General features: G+C 37.9%; 2 protein-coding genes and 1 long non-coding RNA gene across 4 annotated transcripts in view; 1 reads left to right on the top strand and 2 right to left on the bottom strand.

Moving 5' to 3' along the window:
* Positions 1 to 608: 608 nt before the first annotated feature.
* On the bottom strand, positions 609 to 5,147 carry C15H3orf38 (chromosome 15 C3orf38 homolog). Its single transcript, XM_052158914.1, has 3 exons — positions 4,754 to 5,147; positions 3,303 to 3,541; positions 609 to 1,498 (listed from the first exon to the last, which is right to left on the bottom strand). The coding sequence occupies exons 1-3, from the start codon at positions 4,878 to 4,880 to the stop codon at positions 818 to 820; spliced, it is 1,047 nt and encodes a 348-aa protein (XP_052014874.1). The 5' UTR covers positions 4,881 to 5,147; the 3' UTR covers positions 609 to 817.
* A 147-nt stretch (positions 5,148 to 5,294) lies between these two features.
* LOC127666164 (uncharacterized) lies at positions 5,295 to 17,870 on the top strand. 2 transcript variants are annotated; one of them, XR_007973553.1, is made up of 3 exons: positions 5,295 to 5,388; positions 5,919 to 5,998; positions 17,776 to 17,870. It is a non-coding gene; the product is annotated as an uncharacterized LOC127666164 (long non-coding RNA). The 2 variants fall into 2 exon arrangements; XR_007973554.1 differs by having other exon boundaries at positions 5,914 to 5,998.
* The window catches only part of Znf654 (zinc finger protein 654), an 81,307-nt gene continuing 75,385 nt past the window's right edge, over positions 15,123 to 21,044 (bottom strand). The window contains exons 8-9 of the mRNA XM_052158913.1: positions 17,806 to 20,110; positions 15,123 to 16,953 (exon numbers count right to left, since the gene is read on the bottom strand). Of these exons, the coding sequence (XP_052014873.1) occupies positions 16,946 to 16,953; positions 17,806 to 20,110 (2,313 nt within the window). The 3' untranslated portion in view covers positions 15,123 to 16,945. The remainder of the gene's footprint in view (positions 16,954 to 17,805; positions 20,111 to 21,044) is intronic.

The following is a 21,044-nucleotide window of genomic DNA, read 5'->3' as shown; positions in this document are numbered from 1 at the left end:
TGTTCTAAGTTCTAAGTAGGTTTTGTTATTATTTGTTTGTGTTTACTTGTACAAGTCTATGATTTATTTTTATTTTGAGGAGAGTCAACCTCTGTCAACATCAATCAGGAGTAAGAATAGTAATTTGTTAGGAATCGTGCACACCTTTAAAATTTCAAAGCATACCTTGCATCTTTAGAGTATTATAGAAAACATTCTGTAAATTGTTGGCTGAAGCCTAAACAGTAAAAAGGTCTGTGTCGAAAACAGCATTTATTGCCCAAAATAATTCAGAAAAGCAGCAGATTTTGAGATACTTGCTTGGACTAGATATGGTAACTTGAAAAAGAAGTTTCAAAAGGGCAGCTAAGTTTTTCTTCCCAGGCTAAATTACTGGACTTTTTGAACAAGTCTGTTATTTGTATCTTATCTAATTGAGACTTTTTATATTAAACATCTTTAAAATGCTGTTTTCTTTTGACAACACTTTAGTGAGATGTATTTGTAAGAGATCCAATAAGCCATGACATGAATAATATTAACCTTTGCCACTTGGAAGCACAGTGATTAGTAGGCTAGTCACTAAATAAAATGGAAATATTAACTAAAGTTTCTAAGGCACACAGATATCAACAACATCTAAAGTGGGATTTATTTGGTGGACCGCAATAAGTTCTCAGAACATTTTGCTGTAACTCAGGTAGAAATAGGCAAGTATTCACATTAGTCTGTAGTCCAAAAGGTATTTCAACTAAAATATGTCAATTCTCACATCTGCAGTGGCTCAGAGATGGTCATTGTTGGGTGTCTGCAGCTTCTTCAGGCTGAGGTACAGAGCTCAGTGCCTTAGAGGATTAGGCAAATTCACTTCCCTTTTGTTCAACAATGCCTCATCTCCACTATGTAAAACCTGGTCTCCTGTCCCACTATCCAATATCTGCCTTATGTTAGGTCTTACTTCAGGGCTATTACACAAAGTGATTACATTATAAAAGGCCTCCAGATCACTCTGTTCAAATGTTACAGATGGTTTCAGTGATGATCCAGGAGCAAGGGAACTTCCTCCAACGATTCTCAGGTTGATAAATTTGATTTTCCAAGTATTTTCCACAAAAGGGCTACGGATAAGTCCAAAAATTTGTTCAAATATGCCCAAACAAGAATTTCCTCGGTGGACAGTCCCTGCAACTCCAACCATAACTAATCCATGAGGAGAAGATGCACATTTTAGTCCTTGAGAATCAAGGTTGGGACTGAGAAAAAGAAATTCCTCTTTCACTAATGACAGTAAGCGAAGGCTCACAATTTCCGCTCCTTGGTAGTCTGTCATGTTTTGTTCTGAGGTGTTATAATAAAACCTAAGCTTGACATCATGCCAGAAGTGCTGTGGGCCCCATTCATCTTGAGGTGGTCCCATAAAAGGATTCTGAGAATTAAGAAGTTCAAAGAACCAGTGACAGAATTCTTCTCCTAAGCGACGAAAATCAACCTTTTCAGTTTCTTTATCTTCTTTTGCCTGCTGTGAAGCAAGAAGAACATAAAGTGAGGAGCCACCTGGCACAGCCACGGTTCTACCTAAGCTCCTTCCTAAGTGCCACCAGTGTACTGCTTACAGCAAAGGGAACAACTGACCACACCCTGCCCAGAGAACCTTCTTTCAAAACGGAAGTAATCCTTTTAAATTTAAATTTTAGCTAAGTAAAATGTAGCAGGCCTCTGCTGGGTTCAGTGTCACCCAGCTAAGGTTCCAGCTGCTCAGGAGGCTGAGGTAAAGTTGGATGGAGCCCAGGAGCCCAGGGGTCCAGGCTGCACCCTAAGCATTCTCTCATCCATTCATCCCTTCTCTTCGTCTCACCCACCCTCAGCATTCACTCCCATTCACTTTCCTTCCCTGGGGTTGCTATCAAACCTGATGGGTCCCCTAGACCTTTCCTGTTTTCCTTCTTCTCAGAAATAATCTACTATGCATCCAAACCTGATCTGAAGCTTACAATCACCAAGTTTCCTGTCGTCTGTAGGCTGAGGTTACAGGCATATAACATTTCCACCTATTCTGATATCCTATCTCTTCAAAACCAATTATGAAACAGTAATATAGGAATATTATATTTACTGCCCATGAACTTGGTCCTAGAAGTTTATAAAAATAAGAAATGAACAAAGCTCTTTAAAATATCAGTATCAGCAAGTCAAAGATAATATGCATGTTTGTGCATGATTTTCCCCTGATTATACACATCTCTCAAAACTTCACAATTGCTTCACATGGATCCTTTATGGACTATAAATAAAGGGGATTATAAAAATAAGATAACTACATTAATTAATAAAACTTATAAGAAATTTGGGTATTTTTCTAACATCATAAATTCTACTGAAAAGTACTTAATATTAAGTTCTTGCTACTCAAGGTATCTTCTCTAGCATAAAATGACATTTCTTCTCTAACCAGTTTCTCAGAATCATCTTTAAAAAATGCCCCCCTACCCACTTTAAACACATACTTCCAAAGATAACTGAAATGGGTAATTTTCTATGATTGGAATTAAGACTATTTTTGTTCTTTGGTTTGGTTTGGTTTTTGAGACAGGGTTTCTGTGTAGCCTTGGCTGTCCTTGAACTCGAACTGTAGCCCAGGCTCTCCTGGAACTCAGAGATTCACCTGCCTCTGCTTTTCCCCACCCCCAAGTGCTGGGATTCACGGCATGCACCACCACTACCCAGCTACTGTTTCTTTTTCTTTTAATTAAAAGGGATTCCTATAAAAACAATCCCTATAAACTAGATCTCATGCTTCTATATATTTCAAAATATAGTACCTAACCAGGAAAAAGATATGCTTTAAACTAAGCAAAGTACCTGCTATTCAATATATTTGGCACCATATGTGGTATTTAAGCATTTTTTTCTCCATCTTCACAATAAGCATAATGACCATTTCTTTTTAATATATTAAGTAAATTGCTATGAGCATTTTTTCAGTATTTTAAGCAAACAAGACCTTAAAACATCCTTTCTTAATATAAAAGCTCAAAAATCATTCAGAGTTCAGACAATTAACATTAAGTACTCAATATCTTAACACACACACATACTTGAGAGGAACCAGGATTAACTGAAGAATGGTGGAATTCTTTTTAAGTGAAATTTTTACTTGGCTACCTGAGAAAAACTTATATCTAAGTTACTTTTTTCATGGTCTTGAAGCAGGTGAAGGAGACAGAGACCGGAAAACAAAAGGACTATGAACTATGGACCTCAGAGCCAGGATTGTGCAGTTTCAGAGAGAGCAGGGATTTAGAACATAAGTAAATCTAGTATACCTGCTCAAAGAGCTGGATCTCCTCCGTCTTTGTAACTGGCTCTGCTGTCTCCTTCAGTTGTGGTGACTTTTCTTCCCAGTAACATTTTGCATACTGAATAAGACTGTGTTTTTCAGTAGTTGGAGGTACAACCACCCCTTGTGTTGCCAAATACTTAAATATGACTTCTCGGTGGACTTTTTTGCGCCTCAGAAGTTCTTCTACATTTTGGCTATACACTAATATTGCACGAATAGCATCTAGAAAAAAGGTAACAATAATTAATAGACAAATAACAAGGCATTTGCTAATCTGCCCAACATCAGCAAAAATTTTACTGCAAATGATTTAAGCTCTTGTCCTAATTCTTACTTTTATATAACATGGCTATGATTTGAGAAGTAAGAACTTACCACTTGTCTGCTCTTTTAAACCCTTAGACCTTAAATTCTTTTACCTTGCCAGGCAATACTGGTGCACAACCTTAGGTTCAGCACTTGGGAGACAGAGGCAGGCAGATCTCTGAGTTTAGGGCCAGCCTGGTCTACAAAGTGAGTCAAGGACAGCCAGGGCTACACAGTGAAATTTTATGACCCAGAAATAAATTCATTTCTATGCCCCAATACCTAAGATCCATAAACCTTGAGAAAACGATTAAAATCATAGTATTTGATACCAAGGAATGGTGTCAAACTTCTGATTCTACAGATAATCCGCGCTGGAAAGACGGCAGAATCAAGACATTTGTTTTTATTCTAAAAAAGTTGGGCTGAAAACACAGTCCAAATATCTTTCAGATATACTACTGCTGCAAAATAGCAAGAATTAATAAAAAAGAAAAAAAGAAAAAGAAATTGCACTCATTATATCTACCTTCCAAAGATCTTATTCCACAGACACACAGTATCTATGATGCCCCTATCTCAAAGGTCTTCCCTAAAGACCTTTCACTAATGTACTTAGTAAGGATATTTTTTAATGTTTTATAAATTCAACGTACATATATCCTTTGTGTCTTTTATACAATCTTTTTGTTTATTTATTTTGAAAAATTTGTGGTCTTGCCACTTCTCAGCTGCGAATGTAGGACGAAGAGACTGAGCATTCTTCAACAGGTGTGGATTAAAGCTGTCTGCCTTTTGTTTGTTTCAGTGGGTATTTACCTAGGATACCCACAAAAGCTTCGGGATGAAAGAAAACTGCAGGAGTTGACTGATTTCCTCGGAGATCAAAGATGAAAAACTGAACACACTCGGGGACTTCCTGAAAATCAGTGGCTCATCTGGCACTCGGGACGGCTTGTCAAGGCTTTACCCAGCCAGTACCACCGTCCGACCCACCAGCGCCCGGGACCCGGCTCGGCCGCAGCCCGGAGCGGACCTTCCCGCGGTCGGGCGACAACCGGGGCGGAGCTGCCTCCTCTCCCAAGCCGACCCCCGGGGGCGGCGAGGCCCCTGCCTGCCGGCGCCTACCTTGGCGGTCCACAGGCTGCACCAGGCGGTTGGTGACGGTGTCGCAAAGGGCCATGATCTCGTCATTGTCCAGCATGCCGAGTAGGTTCCGGCAGCCCTCTGACTCTAAGTGGCTGAGCCCCGACATCTCGCCCCCGGGGAAGGGGGCAGAGGACGACGCCAGCAATGTCGCCCTCACGGCCCGCGGGCCGGCCGGCGCCTTGGCAACAGACACCGGAAGTGCCTCTTCAATCAATCGCAAGTGCCGGAAGGGTCTCAGATATTCCAGCCCCGCCCCCCTGGGCGGAAGTGCTAGCTCAGAAAGTCAGGGAGGAAACGTGATCCCAACTTGTAGTTCCAGCCTATATGGGAATAGAGTTGCACAGTTCGCGCTTTAAAGAAGTCTCCTGAGCGTCCACTTTCCACTCGTGGGTTGGCTAGAAATGAACCGTTTTTAAACTTACCGGTATGGCCTTCCCCTAAAGGGCGACTTAAAGTGCAGCGCATGCGCGGGCGTGCCTGATGGCAGAGGCAGAGGTGGAGAGCGCAAGCGAGTTCCCATCATGCCCCGGGGCTGGCGGGTTGAGGCGGTGCTCCCCTCCGGGAGGCCCGGGAACATTTAAAAGTCTGTCCTCTCCTAGCCACCTCTGACTTAGGTGAGCCCGCAGCTTGATATTCTTTCGCTACAAAAATTAGACTACACGTTTAAACGCTCAAGGGAGAAAATGTTTTAAAGGAAATAAGACTTGCTTCTCTGTGATCCCACGCTTCGCAGCCGTTTAGATAGCTTTCTACTGGAGCTCAAGAATGAGGTAGAGGAGCCCCAGTTGCGAGCTGGTTGGTCATTAAGTACGACTGAAACAACCTGGGGCTTCATATTTGCATCCAGTGTGGAACTGGAGGGGCAAGGTGCTGCACAATGACTGCGCCTCTAGCTGCAGGACCTGCCTGCCATTAGATTTGGATTAGTGACTGGTGTCCCCCAATGCAGTTAATAGTCACTTGGTTGGTGTGGGGAAGATACACATACACAAACACCTTAGGTAGAAAGTGATTTGTGTTATGAGTATTAGTAGGAGAAAAAAATTTTTTTCTAAATACAGAACTATTGAGATTTTGGGCAGGGTAATTTATTGTAGAGGTTGCAGGATACTTAACCCCATCCCTACATTTCCACAAAGAACAGTGTGCTCCGTCTCTCACTTGGCACACGTGAAAATACCTCCAGATTAACAAATGGTCCCTGAGAAGGAAAATCATGCCCAGGTGAGTCATTGATTCAAACCCTGCCTAAGGGTGTTTCTGAGATGATGAAAATATTGTTGCATTGCCCACACTAACCACTGTCCCACATCTGGCTTTTGAGACCTCGAAGTATGGTAGTAAAACTGAAGAACTTAATTTCAATTTTATGTAAATTTGAATAGTTTTCATATCCACGTGTGGAACGTGTCTACTGGATTGGCTCATGCAGACCTAGAGATTTGTAGGCCATTCTGTAGACGTGTATCGTTTATGTTTGACCTCTGACTTCAGTTCTTTTATTTTCTAAATCATTCTTGCAGATAACCATGGGGGTTTCCTTTTGATGACTATCTTAGACCTGTATTGCAGGTCTCTGCTTCAAAGCCTATGTTCTTGATGTTTTTACTTGAGAGGGCCTTCCCTTTAGACATTTTTCCTTAGCTCATTTTTTCCTGTCCCTGCTTCAGAGTATTACTAAGAAGGCCCTAATGCTTTCCCCTATTTAAAGTCACCATCCACAGTCTGCTTATGTCCCCTACCCATTTTTGTTTTGTTTTGTTTTGTTTTGTTTTGTTCTGATTTTGGTTTTTTCGAGACAGGGTTTCGCTGTATAACCCTGGCTGTCCTGGAACTCACTCTGTAGACCAGACTGGCCTCAAACTCAGAAATCCACCTGCCTCCCAAGTTCTGGGAATAAAAGCTGGCTCCCCTACCCATTTCATTTGTCTCCAAAGTGTTTATATAGCTTAATATATTATAATGTTTATTGTTTGTATCCCACACCCATCCCATTATAATGTGTGTTCTGTAGGGCAAACAGTTTTTGTTTCAATTCCTTTACAAAGCCTGGTACATTGTAGATATACTTAAAATAAGTTGTGAAGCCAATTTAAACATTTTTTGAACAGGAACAATATGATCAGACTTCTTTCAAACAGGATCATTTGATATGGTATATAAAGGGTACCCTGAAGGAAGTAAAGAGGAAAGATAGCCCAATTGGGAGGCAATTCTAATAATCTGTGTGAAAAAAAAAATGATGCCTTGAGATAGAGTAGAAGATCTGATAATCTTGAATAATGGCAGGCTTTGGTTTGGCCCACCAATGTTGCCATTTCCTGAGAAACAGAACACTGGGTTAAGTAGGTTTTAATGAGCGATATGAGAATAGCTCAGATTTTCTGGAGCAAGTGAGGAAACCTAAGAAAGAATAAATAAAATGGAGAAGGTTGGGCCAGAGAGAGGATGCAGATTAATTGTGACTGGGTGGCAAGATAAAGTCAGGTAGAATTTTTGATATGACCATAGGCCAGAGAAAGGATAATAATCAGAACAAATTTGGTAAAGGCATAATGAGAAGGACTCTGCCTCAGGTCCTACATGGACTTAATTATTATAACCTTGTAAGAATAGTCCCATTTTATAGAAATATAAACTCAGTTTGATATTCTTTTTTAAAAAGATTTATTTATTTGTTTTATGTATACAAGTAGACCATTGCTTCTTCAGAGACACCAGAAGAGGCCATCAGATCCTATTACAGATGGTTATGAGCCGTCATGTGGTTGCTGGGATTTGAACTCAGGACCTCTGGAAGAGCAGTCAGTGCTCTCAACAACTGAACCATATCTCCAGCATGAATATTCTTTTAACAATAATTTATCAAGCCTGGTGGTGGTGGTGCACACCTTTTGTCCTCACACTTGGGAGGCAGAGGCAGGAGGATCTTTGAGTCCAAGGCCAGCCTGGTCTATAGAATGAGTTTCAGGACAGGCAGGGCTAAACAGGGAAATCCTTTCTGGAAAAATGAAAGTAAATGAATATTCAAGGATATTTGATCACACTGAACCCCAAGATTGTGTTGTTTCCTGGAGAAACCATGTTTCCAGTTTCAGCTCTAGTACACACCTTTAATCCAAGAGCTTTCTGCTTATTGTAAACAGGATTAAATAAAGTGGAACATAGGTCGAAAGCTAGAGCCAACAGCCAGTTGACAGGACTGAACGGGAAAGAAAGAAAGTAAAGAATAATAATAAGTCAGAATAAGAATAAGAGGACAGATAGACACACAGGATGTAGAAGGGACAGACATTCTTCTTCAGAGACTTTTGAGAACTTCCTTTTGGAACATCAGCTGAGGAGGAAGGCCAGCTGAGTGCTTTCTCTGCCTTTCTGAGCTAGCAGGCCTTCGTCCCGGCATCTGGCTCCTGAGTCTTTATTGACAACCTTGGCTGAGATTTTGTTAAAAACAACACATGATAGATAGATAGATAGATAGATAGATAGATAGATAGATAGATAGGTAGGTAGGAGGTAGATAGATAGATGTGATTGATAGATAATTTATTAGATAATTATTTGAGCATTCTGTACATTTTAATAACAATCACTCCCTTCTTCATATTTTTGCAAGATCCACCCTCTTTGATTTAGGATGAAATGTTCTATAGATATCTCTTAAATCCACTTGGTTTGCCAGGGCGGTGGCGGTGCACGCCTTTAATCCCAGCACTTGGGAGGCAGAGGCAGGTGGATTTCTGAGTTCGAGGGCCAGCCTGGTCTACAGAGTGAGTTCCAGGACAGCCAGGGCTACACAGAGAAATTCTGTCTCAAAAAAAAAAAAAAAATTCACTTGGCTCATAACTTCTGTTAGTTTCACGGTGTCTCTGTTTAGTTTCTATTTCCATGATCTGAGAGTGGGGTGTTGAATTTTCTATTTCCTTTGCTAAGAGTGGGGTGCTGAAGTTTCTGTTTCCATTGCTAAGAGTGGGGTGCTGAAGTTTCTGTTTCCATTCCTATTATTGTGTGAGGTGCAATGTGTGCTTTGAGCTTTAATAGTTTCTTTTATTAATGTGGGTGCCCTTATTTGGAGCATAGATTTCAGAATTGAGAGCTCTTCTTAGTAGAGTTTTTTTCCTTTGATGAGTATGAAGTGTCCTTCCTTATCTTTTTTGATAACTTTAGGTCAAAAGTCAATTTTATTCAATATTAGAATGACTACTCCAGCTTGTTTCCTGGGACCATTTGCTTAGAATATTTTCCTCCCTTTTACTCTGAGGTAGTGTCTGTCTTTGTCACCGAGGTGGGTTTCCATATGTAGCAAAATGTTGGGTCCTGTTTACTTATCCAGTCTGTAGGTCTATGTCTTTTTATTGGAGAATTGAGTCCATTGATATTAAGAAATATTAAGGAAAAGTGATTGTTGCTTCCTGTTATTTTTGTTATTATATGTGGAGTTATATTTGTGTGGCTATCTTCTTTTTGATTTGTTAAAAGAATTTTATTTTCTTGATTTTTCTACGGTGTAGTTTCTCTTCTTGAGTTGGCATTTTCTATTAATTATCCTTTGAAGGACTGGATTTGTGGAATGACATTGTGTAAATCTGTTTTTGTCATGAAATATCTTGGTTTCTCCATCTATGGTAATTGATAGTTTTGGTGGGTATAGTAGCCTAGGCTGGCATTTGTGTTCTCTTAGGGTCTGTATGACATTTGCCCAGAATATTCTAGCTTTCATAGTTTCTGATGAGTCTGGTGTAATTCTGATACGTATGCCTTTATATGTTACTTGACTTTTGTCCCTTACTGCTTTTAATATTCTTTTTTTTTAGTGCATTTGGGGTTTTGATTATTATGTGAAGTGAGGAATTTCTGTTCTGGTCCAGTCTATTTGGAGTTCTATAGGCATCTTGTATGCTCATGGACATCTCTTTCTTTAGGTTAGGAAAGTTTTCTCCTATAATTTTTTTTGAAAATATTTACTTGCCCTTTAATTTGGGAATCTTCACTCTCTTGTATACCTATCATCTTTAGGTTTGGTCTTCTCATTGTGTCCTGGATTTCCTGGATGTTTTGGGTTAGGAGCTTTTCGCTTTTTGTGCTTTCTTTAACTCTTGTCAGTGTTTTCTATGGTATCTTCTGCAACTGAAATTCTCTCTTCTATCTCTTGTATTCTGTTGGTGATGCTTGAGTGAGTCTATGACTCCTGATCTCTTTCCTAGGTTTTCTAACTCCAGGGATGTTTCCCTTTGTGATTTCTTTATTGTTTCTATTTCCATTTTTAGATCTTGGATAGTTTTGTTCATTTCCTTCGCCTGTTTGTGTTTTCCTGTAATTCTTTAAGGGATTTTTGTGTTTCCTCTTTAAGGGCTTCTTTTACCTGTTTACCTGTGTTCTCCTGTATTTCTTTAAGGGAGTTATTTATGTCCTTCTTAAAGTCCTCTATCTCATCATGAGGTGTGATTTTAAATCTGAGTCTTGCTTTTTGAGTGTGATGGGGTATCCAGGATTTTCTGTAGTAAGAGAATTGGGTTCTGATGATGCCAAGTAACCTTGGTTTCTGTTGCTTATGTTCTTCCTTTTGCCTTCTTGCTATCTGGTTATCCCTAATGCTACCTCCCCTTGCTGTCTCTGACTGGAGCCTGTCCTTCCTGTGATCCTGGTTGTGTCAGAACTCCTCAGAGTCAAGCTGTCTCTGTGATCCTGGAAGTCAGGCTGCCTCTGGGACCCTGTGATCCTGGTGTGACCAAGCCCCTGGGATCCTGTAATCCTGCGTATGTTAAAGCACCTGGGAGTGGAGCTTCCTGTGGGTGTTGTAGGACTGGCTGCAGAGTTAGTACCCAAGATCTGCTCAGGGCACTGGCCCAGACAGGAAGGAACCTGTGCTACTGGTCTGGCCGAGTTCCTGCATGTTTGAGTTCCGCTGAACCCAATTACTTCTGGTGCTGGGACAGATGTGACCTCCTCACCTCTGATCCTGTGATCCTTGGCATGTTAGAACACCTGGTAGTGAAGCTTCCTCTGGGTGTTGTGGGACTGGCTGTGGAGTTTGTGCCCAAGGTCTGCTCAGGGCTTCCGCTCAGACAGGAAGCTATTATCTATTTTCAACTCTTGGTTTGAGTAATTTTAATCCAGCAATATGGCTACTCCAGCAAGGGATTCCATCCAAAGACCTAGGTCTGTTACCTGGCAGGAATGACACACCTTAAATCCTTTGGGCTGGAATACAAGCATATGCTTAGTACATACCTTTAATTCCAAAAAGTGAGGATAAAGTTAGTTTGTAGAACAAGGAAGCCATGTCTGAAAGTGATGTCTAATTGAGGGGCAAAGTGATGAATCAAAGATTTAACAGAAATATTCAGTGATAAGAGACACCCAATTCTCATGAGAACAGCACAGGAAAGAGTACAGCTAGAGAAAAAGGTGGTGTGGTATGGTGTGTGTGTGTGTGTGTGTGCGCGCAGTTTTACTAGAACGGTTTTATAAAGACAGATTACAAGTGAAGACAGAATGAGCCAGAGAATGAGAAGGAGCCAGAAGTTAGAACCAGTTAGTTTGAGGCCAACTAGGGCAATTCAGTCAGAAGCCAAGAGCAGCCTGTTTGAATGAATCACCTTGGAGAGAAGTTTTGAGCTAGATGAGCTGAATTGAACCAGCCAGCTGAATTCATAAAGAGCTAGAAACGGCTGTTCAGCAGTAAGCCTCTGAGATAACAATTACATCTGGCAAATAAAATTTTCATTTACAAGCTAGCTTAAGAATTACCCAAGCTTTGTGATAAATGTAGAGGGTAGGAGCTCACAAATATACACTGGGAAACCGGGAATGTGAATTACCCAGGCTCATCTCTTAAGTGGGAAGTATGTATACCTGTTTTCCATCTAGAAGCTGAAGTGACCTGATGACCTTTGCTATTTGTAGATCTAGGTCTCACCCAAATCTCCCAGAATGTTTATCCAGACTCTCCCTCCCTATCCCAGACTCTAATCTTTAGCTTTGCTTTTTAGTCAATAGCACCCACCCTTAGGAGAGATGTCTCATGTACTTAATAGTCTAGTGACACTACCTCTGTCAGAGACCACACCAGATCTAAGACCAGTAAATTATAGAACACACCTTTATGTAGTAGAGACCACATGTACTTTTACAGGAGTTTCAATGTAATCATGCCTTAAATTTTATTTTGCATATGGTATTGAGGTCATTGTTACCAGGAAACTTTTTTTCCCAAGATTATACTGTACTTAAGTGTGTCTAAAATAAACAGCCTGGTGTTAAATTCCATAGGTTTGAACCAGTCCAGCTAAGTCCTGTTGAACCAAATTTCTGTCTTGCCTCTTGCAATTCTCTGCCAATATTAGAGCTTGCAGGAACTTCTACAATATAGTATTTAACAAGTTTATTAGGACACTGATTGTACTGTTCCAGAGACCACACTTCACTAGAAAATAATGAATTATCTACTAAGTATGTCAGCCAGATTTCATTCTGTCCCTGAAATCACTGATTCTCAGTTAAAGTTGTCTATTTGGACATGTCTCCATTCGTGTTTGTAGGGAAAACTGCATGGCAAAATGCAAGAAATTGGATTATTCAATTGGGTAATCCTTCTCTTAGGTATCTAACAAGCACCTTTCACATTAACATTTGAGTTATTTGGTTTTTCAATTGGGTAATCCTTCTCTTAGGTATACCGTTCACATTAATGCTTGTGTTATCAATGGGAGGTAACACATAGTGAGTATATAATATAGTAAATCAGAAGCCACTTTTCTTCAGTATGTAGCACTCTTCAAGATAAAGATATTAATATACAATCCAAACTTGTGTCCTTGTTAACCACTGGTTCTACAGATTCAGATATTTTTTCTACTGCTTGGATATAGCACATTTGACTTGAGCCTGTACACATGTTCATGTGCTGGGAACTTAATCCATCTAAGGTATGAAGAACACTAAGAGTATCAGATCACTAGTCATCCTTGACAGAATGTTAGCTCCTGTTTTCCTCTCCAGGCCATGATACAGCCAGGATTGGCAATATGCTTTCGCAGCTTTGGTACCCCCACAGTGAGTTTAGTAAACTATGTTTACATATTATCTCATGTCAAGCATAGTGGCAACATCAAACAGACAAAGGTATACCTATTTTTCCAGTTCCAAAGAAGAAAAAAATGGAATGTTACCTAAGCAACTTGCCTAAATATCTTAATAGCTGCATTGTTGTGAAAATGGATTACATTTAGTCCAAGATCATTTGTCCCTCAGAAAATTCTACATCTCATTGCTAGAAAGTTTCAGTAATGTTTTCATGTCAAACTGCTGTAATATATGCAAACTACTTAAACTCACTCATTCACGTGTGCTATCTCATTGCATTAAAGGTATTTCTACTTATATATCATTTTTCAAAATTTTAAGTTATAGCTAAGAGGGAAGGCTTTTGTTTTGTTCCCTCTACTGAAACAAAAGAGTCCTCATGCCCAAGATCACTTCTGAATACAAATAGTAACTTTAATAATTTAATATTGGCATTAAAACCAGAACTTCAAGCATGCCAAACATGCTTGCACCGCTGAACCACACACCCCTAATCCTTTTTAGAATAATAAGATGAAAATACTGAGCATGGCATGCTCAGCCAGCACTGAGTATCATCCTGATACTGCAGTGACTCATTTGAGTTCCAGTAAGCACTTCATCTTTGAAGTTGACATATACATATGTTGATATATGTTGTTGACATGTCATATTGCATTATCAACATATATACATTGCTTGGCATCTGCTGAGGTCTGATACCTCCTTTTGCCCCAAATCTTCAGAGAATTCAGTCATCCTTTATCTGAAATTACTTCAGTCACCATATTTTAAGTGTATGCATGTTTGTATTATGTGTGTGTGCGGGCCATATATGCCTGGGTGCGCAGGGAGGCCAGAAGACGGAATTAAATTCTCCTAAAAATCGAGTTAGACAGTCGTAAGCCGCCATATGGGTGTTGGCAACTGAATCCCTGAACTCAAGTCCTTTATAAAGAGCAGAAAGAATTCTATAAATCTGAGACACCCTTTCAGTTCCCTCCATCAACTCTTACCCCTGCATCAAAAAATAAAACCAACAACAAAAAACCCTACTTGTGTCATGTTTTGTCTTTTCAAAGTTTCAGTACTCTGAATGAGATATTAACTGAAACATCCCACTTTTATGAGGCATTTAAAAATTCATTTAAGCTGAATTCCTGAAATCAGCATACTACATAAAACTAAACACTTGCATTATCAACAAGGACAATGTTTTATTGAACAAATCTATGTACAATACAAAAAATTTCTTGAAATGAGACACTATTGTTGATTTATTGCAGTTCAATGGCTCAGTTTTAATTTGTACTTTTATAAAATGCAAAATAAAATAATTTAATGTTCAACAAGGAAGCACAAATTTCCCTTCTTGCTGAATCTGTAATATCTTTCACATAACAATTCCAAAATGCAAATGCAGCATTTGCTCATCCTGAAAAGGTGTTTGACAGTACCAAATAAATTAAAAAATAAACACTATCATCCCTTAGGCTTTTCATTCATACAATATTAAACCAAACATGAAAGCACAGCTAAATGTTCAGTGTGATTTGAAAAGAACCACAGATCAATGACATAAATTATATTTTGTTATATATTGGTGGTTTTAAAAAAATGAATATGGCTAGAGCCCAAAGTACCAGTGTCCTTATCCACGGAGACTCTTTCCTGTGCATCTTCTGTGTCTGAGCAGCAAGGATTCAGATCTGCACTTTTCTTGACCTTACTGACACACATACTTATTTTAAAACAAACATTTGTTTTAAATGTATCCTCAAAACAGAAGTAGAAAACAAGGAGAAGGGAAAGAATGAAGGGAAGATGAAAGCTTCCTTTCCTTCGGAATCCCAAATAAGTATTGCTGGATTTACACAAAAGCAAAATGCTTTGGAGAAAGATCATAATAAAATGCACAGATTATTTCAACAGGTAAAATTGAGAAGTATATAAAGAGGTTAGAAAACTGTGGTCAAACAGAATTTTATATGACATTTTGTATTGATTATATATGAACCAATTTTATCTATAGGAAAATTTTCTCCTAGCAACAAAAATCCAAAGAAAATATTCAAATTAAGCTTAAAGACAAAATAACATGTGGAATTTATTTAACACATTTTTGCACACAAACTTCAAGAAAATATAATGCTTTATGGATTTATATCTATATCAGTGGTTACAACCTGTAAAAAATGAAGTTTAAAAATGGTAAAATGTTATTAACTGCAAAGTGTACAAAGCAGAAATTATGTTCCCCAAAAAATTCATTGTGCAAATGAACCAGTTTCCAAACAGGATTTTTATTACAAGATGTACTTTTAATATGAACTAAAATAAAAGTCAATTATTACATTTTTAGTGTCAGGAAATATGGAAAACACTTTGAGTTGAACTTAAAAGATTTAAAACATATGAGCTGTACTTATCTATTACCTGCATGTAAATTCCACAGCCTAATGTAGGCTACATAACAAAACTAAAACAAACTTCGATTTGATCGGAATGGACTAGTGACCATCACTGCATAGTTACAAATTCCCATGGTAAATAATAAGAAAATAAATACTCTGATAGAGTATTATTGGAAAACATAGTTTTTAAAAGTCTGAATGCCACCCTGAAAGTAATGTCCTATTTTCCTAACCTCAATAATGTTCCTAAAATTTGTAGTATGATGAAATTGTCTAATTTACACAGAACCATGCTGGAGTAGCTGGAACATTTAGTTGACACATGGCATACTAGTGTGTCTAAAGAATTCACTTTTGTGTTTGTATGTCTTTATCTTGTTCAGACTTATATACTATTAGGTAAAGGAGATATTTAAGTATTTTCCTTTTCATAACAGACAGGTGGGAAATAGCTAGAGGATTTTTTTTTAAAACTGTAAAATATTTGATTTAATAATTTAATAAGTTAAAATCTTCCTTAGGAAAATCAATGGTCACCAAGGACAATAATGCATTAATGTTATTGTATTCTTGTTGTGCAAATTTTTATGTAAATACTTCCTTAAATATAAAAATTACTATGCAGGCCAAATTCATCACTAATGAAGAAAGTATATTAGTATGGCTTAATCTTGAATTAATTCTTCTAACTGAATAAAATGAACTCTTGATCTGATTATTAACTGACATACTTTTAAGCCAATTATTTTCATAGGACCATACTTAGATAACTCATACTATGTGTAAAGGATTTCACTGAGTCATCCAGCAATGTCCTACTATGTACAGACAGAAATATCCCAGTGTGCTTTTACCATTATTCACATTGAAGATTTTTTCAATTCAGTGTTTTCCTTCAACTATCTAGCATATGATGGTCTTAGATTCTTCTCACACCCCACAGAAGTATCTGATGGTACTTTCCTTACTTTTCTACTTAGTCTTTAAATAACTGACTTTACAAAAGTGGGGTGTTGAAGGTTCTTATCAAGAGCTTATTATTAGCTAAGCATTGTTTTTGTTTTGTTTTTAATTTTTCAATGGTGGCATGCCATTCACTGAACTTTGACCTGTCTACTTAATCACCTAAAACAAGTTACAATCTTTTGTAGACAGCATGATGATAAATCAAGCTTTATTTCTATGTATCAGCTTCTAAATTATATCACAAACTAAAAAGAGCAATGAATGATTCTTTAAAATGTTTGACCTGAAGGGAAGACATAATGAATATGCATGACAAGAAAACAAATTCCATTTCCAGAATGTTTTACATGTTTATTGTAAACCAGCTCCCCTCGAAACTTTTTCCTTTCTTCAGTAAGGCCATAGCTGGTTTGTATTTCTGACTAGTTACCCAAATGTGTTTTCACATAAAACAAAACTGAACATGCTGCAATTAATCACCATAAACTTTTTAAAAGTGTGGTTTCATGGATAACTGGTACTTTGGGAATTTTATAACCCTTTTGGAGTCTAAGCCGGCACATCTTCTCTGCAAGTTCATTCCAGAAAATGTGCTTTGTCTTTTCTTTAGTAATCCGAGACCACTCTAAAATTAAGGCCATCAGGGAAATAGCAAGCTGATGATGCATTTTCTTGTAGTGCTTTTTTAAACACTACTGCATAATCAACAGATCGTTCTGAGACATTATCAGGCACCTGTAAAATAAAATATGTTTTAATTCAAATTCCATAGATAAAAGTAGAAAAGCAAGCCTTATATTTCTGGCATGTGTGTGCACGTGCTTTGTGGTATACATGTATGTGCATGAATGCTTGTTAGTGGACACGTGTCCAGGTTCATTTGGAGACCAGAGGTTGATGTTGGTTATCTTTCTTGATAACCATGTTTAGGCAGGATCTCACTGGAACTCAAAGCTCAGAGATTCTGCTAGTTAATCTAATTAGCTAGATGCTGGGGATTTCGAACTGAAGTCCTGCATGCTTGGGTTACAGATGAGGTACTATGCTGGCCCAGAATTTACATGGGTCCTGGGGATCTGAAATCCAGTCCTCATCACTGCACAGGAAGTATTTTATCTGCTGAGCCATTTCCCCGAAGCTCTTTGCTTCTATTTTTGACAGTAAGTTAGTTTTACTTGTTTCATATTCTATCATGCTGATGAAAAGTACTATTTCTACAACTTCTATTATGTGAAACCTTGAATGAAGAAAAGCCACTTGTAGTAGAAAAAGTACAGTATAGTGTGGTGTAGTATTGTGTAGTATAATATAGGAAAAGTAGAAGCGAAGAATGAAAAATCTTGAGTCCTAACTTCCACAAGTTTATAAGCCTGTGCAAACTACTCATGAATTTGTTGGTTGAGTTCAAACATGAATATTACTCTCACCTCATAGTGGTTGTGGATTTGAAGGAAATGTGTAAAATAGTGCTTTAACGTCTGGACTACACATGTTAATGTTTTTAGTTTCACAGACATACATTATAGATATATTGATGGTATCTTTCCATTTCTACAGACAGAGCTACTGAAAACACAGAAGACTTACTTTCATCATCTGAATCAAATCCAAAGAGTGTCTGACATTTCTTTTGTGCAAGGTGAGCCTCAAGTGCTTCTGCAGTACAGTAGGTGGTCAGGCATTTGCCACATCTTAATCTTTTCACTGGTTTTTTATACATGGTATCTTGATCAGAACAGGCATCTACAATATCAGTCAGAAATTTTCTGCGTTTTGGCATACTAAGGTATCGTTCATCAAGGTAACTGGGAGGCAAAGGTCTAACAAATGGCTTTGTTAAAATTAAGCCATATGAAGTATGTTCACTTGTAAGATTTGGTTTGGATGGTGCCTGAGATACTGACAGGGCACTGTGTTCTTGTGATTCAACAGTGGGTAAAATAGAACCATTTTCTGTCCTGTTTCTGTTTATATCTACTTTCAGAGTAGGATCTGATGTAACTAATGGTGTTTGCTCTATTTCACTGTGTCCATTGACTAAGTCAGTGGTACTATGAGTATTTTCAGGATTTGGCTCTATGGCAGGCATCTTTTGGTCTATCAAGCTTATATTTGAAACAGTACCATCAGAATGTTCAATTCCATTCTGAACTAAACTGTCTGTTTTCTTTTCCATAGTGTCTATACATGTCTTTGGTTCTGTAGAATATTTCCTTGATTTACTAGTAGAAACTGGATGATGAATCGTTTGGTTCTCATTACTAAATGGATCTATTTCTTGATGGTTAGGAACCACTTCACTCAGTTGTGCAGATGATTCTGGTGTTTTGCTTAAGTAATGCTGGGCTTCATGTTCATATAACAGAGGAAGATCTTCAAAAAGCTCATGGCATTCTGGGAAGCTACACTGAGCTTGAAATATCCTGTGACTTTTTGTATGCTGGGCAAGCTGGAATGGCAGCTTAAATGACTCATTGCAATTGAAATGCAAACAAAAGTACACATTTGGATAACTGTGTCTATTAAGGTGATCTATAAAATGTTGAGAATCCTCAAACTGCCTTTGGCAAAATTTGCATTTTCCTTTGCTCCACTTCATTACAGTTTGCCGCACATTTAAATCAGTAGGATGCACAGTCCTTGCATGCATATTTAGAAACCCAATTCTTTTAAATATCCTTACACAGCCAAGAGCAGGACACTTGAAGTTGCCTTCTTGGTCTGTAGCATATACATCTTTTGGATGGCACACAGTTCCATTGATTTTATGAAGTACTGATGTTTCTTGATTCAGATCATAATCATCTTCATAATCATCTTCATTCTCTTCCTCCTCATAGTCATCATCGCACTGAGGTAAAGACTCTGAGATATTACTGAAAGAAGTGTCTGATTTGCCATTTTCAATAATGTTTTCCATAGCATTCTCTGGTATACCAATGGGAATTTTAATGAACTCAGCCATGTGTTCACGAATGTTTCTCTCACTGGAAGCAGTCAATGTCTGTATTTCTAAGCCCTTAGTATTTGAATTCCCATTTTCAAAGGAAATTAAAGATTTGGAACCATTTATTTCTTCCAAAGTGATGACTTCTGGATCATCCTGTTGTGCAGTAGCAATCTGCTGTCTCTGAATCTTCTTAACATGATTTTTTAAATGCTTCTGCATAAGTCCTCTATTCCTAAATTTCCTACCACATATCACACATGAAAAACTGCCTTTTTTCTGATGAGCCTGAGCATGCCTTACAATGTGGCCACCAAGAAATTCCTTGTTGCATAACATGCACCGATGCCTTGGGACACTGTGATCCACTTTGGAAGTGTTAAGAGCAGAGTGGCTTCTCTTCGCATTAACCTGCCCTTTAGGCTGCACTACAGATGCATCATCAGGATCAGTCTCTCCAGTGCTGTGATCTGTGAGTGTGTCAAGCCCTTCTTCCACACTCTGCTGTTCCCCTCTCTTTTTTAGACTACCTGCAGAATTTTCCAGTGTATTTTCATTTAGAAGTTTCACTGCTGATTTATCACGCAGTAATGCCACACAGTTTTTCTTAATCATTACGAAGTTCCAAAACTCAGGATCAAAAAACAATCCCTTTTTTAAAATTGGAAGTAATTCAAAGCGAACACGATTCTGAACGGAACTCATGCCTTCACTGTACTCTTCATCCGGACGTCTGTAAAGCTCTTCAACGGTGTGGTAGGCATCTAAGGAACGCTCAAGAAAAAATACTGAGAGAGCACAAACCCTGACAATCTCTAGATCATTTGGCAAAAAATGTGCAATTGTTTTATAAATTAGACATTTAGTTTCAGGATCATCATGGAGATCAAGCTGGAGAGCACATCCACATATCTCAACACAAATTTGTAGGCCTTCTTCTTCAACCTGGAAAAACAAAAATAGTCCTACTAAATATAACTCAAGAAACCATTATACTATCTGCTATAAAATTTTGAATACAACTCCAAAAGGAAAACTTTATGAAACACTATTCCAAAGTATGGGAAGAATTCTAAATCAAGTCTCTTTAATAATTATGTTTGCTTTACTCTTGTAATTAAAGTTTCACAAGACCCAATAACTATAGTATAAAATATTTACAAACTTTGTTTAGAATTTTCTTTCAATTCCCTTAAAGGGTCATTCTCATTCTCTGACAAAAGAGTTAATACATGTCACTTCAAATAGGTGCCAAGAAGTAATTATGTTTTAAAATCAGTGCAAGTTTTTTATACTAAATAGTACTTTTAATAATGGTGATATTATTGTTATTATTGCTATTATTATATATGCCAGGCAAGTGCTTTACCTTTACTCAGATATGAAAAGGGGCATCATACAAATCTAATAAAGTATAAGAATAATAAGCTTACAAGAAATCGTAAGAAAATCAGTCAACCTTTTACTTGTTATGATACTTGTATTAGCTTTTACTGCACAATTCTTTATAGATCCACTGAAATCGATTTTATGCCTCTAATGTTTGGAATGATCAACACTTATTTGATCAGGACAAGAAATAAAATGGCATCTGTGTATGTTGCATGTCATACTGCCAACATATACGTTATGAACTATAGGAAAAAGTAATTATTTGCAAGCCTCATGTCCTCTTAGTCGCTTATATTCTGTTAATTCCACTTAACTACATACAGTTTTATTATCAACTAAGATTTTCTGAGACAGTAAAGGAGTATAATCAGATCATTGGTAAATTAGTGTTCAAAACCAGAATTTATAATGGTGAAAATGATAAATTTGCCTAGTCATAAGATATTTTTATATGGAAACAATTATTTCCAAATTAAGTAACAATAGA

The sequence above is a fragment of the Apodemus sylvaticus genome, chromosome 15 (assembly GCF_947179515.1).
Source record: "Apodemus sylvaticus chromosome 15, mApoSyl1.1, whole genome shotgun sequence".
In the NCBI taxonomy this organism is placed as follows: Eukaryota; Metazoa; Chordata; class Mammalia; order Rodentia; family Muridae; genus Apodemus; species Apodemus sylvaticus.
Note: the sequence above shows the minus strand (reverse complement) of the source record. Positions and strands in the feature narration are given on the sequence as shown.

Excerpts from the sequence above, each read along its gene's own strand:
- C15H3orf38 (XM_052158914.1), bottom strand. The coding sequence starts at position 4,880 with ATGTCGGGGCTCAGCCACTTAGAGTCAGAGGGCTGCCGGAACCTACTC. Across the intron at positions 3,542-4,753 it reads GCAGCCTGTGGACCGCCAAG|ATGCTATTCGTGCAATATTA; the intron begins GTAGGCGCCGGC and ends CCTTTTTTCTAG. Across the intron at positions 1,499-3,302 it reads AGATCCAGCTCTTTGAGCAG|CAGGCAAAAGAAGATAAAGA; the intron begins GTATACTAGATT and ends CTTGCTTCACAG.